We start from the raw sequence: 2,232 nt of genomic DNA, 5'->3' as shown, positions 1-2,232 counted from the left end.
CCCCCCCCCCCCCCCCCCAGCCCTTTTTGGGTGGAGACGTGTGTATCTTCAGTGTTTGGGTATTTTAGTGGTTTGTTTGAACACAGCAGCAATGTGGGTAGTGCACAGATTGGAAAAGAATTGGTTGGTTTTCTTTTCCTTACCCTATCCTGTTTGAACTGGTGTCCCTGATCAGAATTCACATCTTCTGTCCTTTCTCCTCAGCTTCCCAGCTGCTTTCTTGCTTTTGTTGTAGCTTACCTTTGTTTGTGGACTTGTCTTCAGTGCTTTGCTTCTCCTTGGAGTCCTGTCAATAGAAAACAAAACCACTGAAGCTGCAACACTCTTAATTTGGAGTTGTTGCAGCAGGGGCAGTGCTTTTTAGCCTTAAAGCCAATTGTGGCCTTAACCGGGTAATATTTTGGGTGGCATCAGGGTACAAAGAGTCTGTCACCAGACAAAATTAAAAGGATGAGGACAGTCCTAGGCTGATGGCTGTGCTGAGCATGATCTCGGGCTGTTGAGTGCGATTGTGGTGACCGCGACTCTTCTCCCTTGTCGAAGGGCCAGACGGGCACGTGACGCGGTATGGGCTGGAGTGGCTGGTGAAGAACAGCTACGAGGGGCAGAAGCAGCAGGTCATGCACCCGCGGATTCTCTGGAACGCAGAAATCTACCGCCAAGCCCAGGTCCCATCCGTCGACTGCCGGAGTTTCCTGGAGACAGACGAGGGGCTGAAGGAATTCCTGCAAAACTTCCTGTTATACGGGATTGCTTTTGTAGAGAATGTCACTCCCACCAAAGAGGACACAGAAATCTTAGCGGAAAGGATCAGCTTGATCAGGTAACTAGGGCTGCCCTGGGAATGCCACTGACGGCTCTGTAGAGGAGCCGTGAATGGTAGACTGTTACTTTCTCGTTGTTTGGAAAGGTGCTGCCCTCTTATCCCTCTGTGTTGTGCAGTGTGGCCTGGTTTGCAAACAAAACGTCTGGGTCTTCTACGGTCTCTGGCCAGTCCACTGGAACTGAGATGGAGTGTTGCTCTGTGGGATCTGACCTCTTTTTAGGGGGGAGCCTGGAGTCACTAGGTTATGGAGCTGCCTCAGGAGCACGTGGTGACTTTTGTGACAGTGGGACTGTGCACAGAGGAGCGAGTGAAGGAAGCAGCTTGTCTGGGAAGACTTGAACTTTGCAAAGAGAGACATTTCCTGTTATGACTTGCAAGGTTAGGAGGGCAGCCCCGGCCCTGGGAGCCAGGGAGATCAGAAACAGTTTGTAGCTCTTGCTAAAAAAAAAAAAAATTTGAGAAATGTTTTTTTTTTCTGTGTTTGTTTGAAACACACGAACAGCATGGCAAGCTGGGGTTTGAGCTCCAAGTTTTATCTAAGCTGCAGAAACAGTTTAACTGGCCTTGGGCCACTGGAAGAGAAGGGGTTTATTTTAATGAATATTCACTCCGAATAGAAATGAGGGGCTCCAAGGAATAACCGGCCAACTTTTTTCTCCAGGTACCCTCACCCTGTAGCTCCTGAGTGCTGTTTGTCCTTGCCTTCTGTCTGTTCCCTGGCGTGCACGTTGTAGGGGGAAGGTGGGGAAAAATGCAGGATCCTAATAACAAGAAATGGGATTATTAGGCAGCCCTGTGGTGGTACAAGCAAGGGTTAGCTGCGCTCCAGCAATGCCTCGTGTCGCTCAGTGGCTGCTTTGATTTGACTGGGGCTGATGTTTGGTGTGGGAAGATCTGATTTGTGGAAGGGAAGCAAGACTCATTGCCATCAGTCTTTTGGGGAGGAAAGAGAAACTGAATAGTAGAGGAGGCATTAGAAGCACCATCTCTTGGCAATGTGAATTTTGTTAAAGTTGTGCTGCTTTAATTTAATCTGTGCCTAGGATGGAGGGGAGTAACCTCAAATGCAAGAGAGGATCTGCTTTACCACCACGCTGGTCCCCGCAGCGCTTTGCGATAACTGCCCACCTCTTTTGCAGGGAGACCATTTACGGTAGAATGTGGTACTTTACCTCTGACTTCTCTCGGGGAGACACAGCCTACACCAAACTGGCTCTGGATCGTCACACCGACACAACCTACTTCCAGGAGCCCTGTGGGTAAGTGCTTTTGCTGGTTCGCAGACACAGTGCAGAAGGCAGGAGCGATTCCCAGTGATGCTGTTTCTAGCGGCACCAGCATCATTATCTCCAGTGCTGCTACTGGGATGTACTTCCGCTAGTCACACAGTGGTTCTGGGTCCCGTC

The 2,232-nt window shown here is 49.8% G+C and overlaps 1 protein-coding gene across 1 annotated transcript in view; it reads left to right on the top strand.

Annotated features, from left to right (window-relative positions):
• Nucleotides 1-2,232, top strand: part of TMLHE (trimethyllysine hydroxylase, epsilon) — a 14,547-nt gene that overhangs the window by 6,349 nt on the left and 5,966 nt on the right. The window contains exons 4-5 of the mRNA XM_009880814.1: nt 544-823; nt 1,966-2,085. Of these exons, the coding sequence (XP_009879116.1) occupies nt 544-823; nt 1,966-2,085 (400 nt within the window). The remainder of the gene's footprint in view (nt 1-543; nt 824-1,965; nt 2,086-2,232) is intronic.

Source organism: Charadrius vociferus, unplaced genomic scaffold, assembly GCF_000708025.1.
Source record: "Charadrius vociferus isolate BGI_N301 unplaced genomic scaffold, ASM70802v2 scaffold573, whole genome shotgun sequence".
In the NCBI taxonomy this organism is placed as follows: Eukaryota; Metazoa; Chordata; class Aves; order Charadriiformes; family Charadriidae; genus Charadrius; species Charadrius vociferus.
This window is presented reverse-complemented; position numbering and strand designations above follow the sequence as displayed.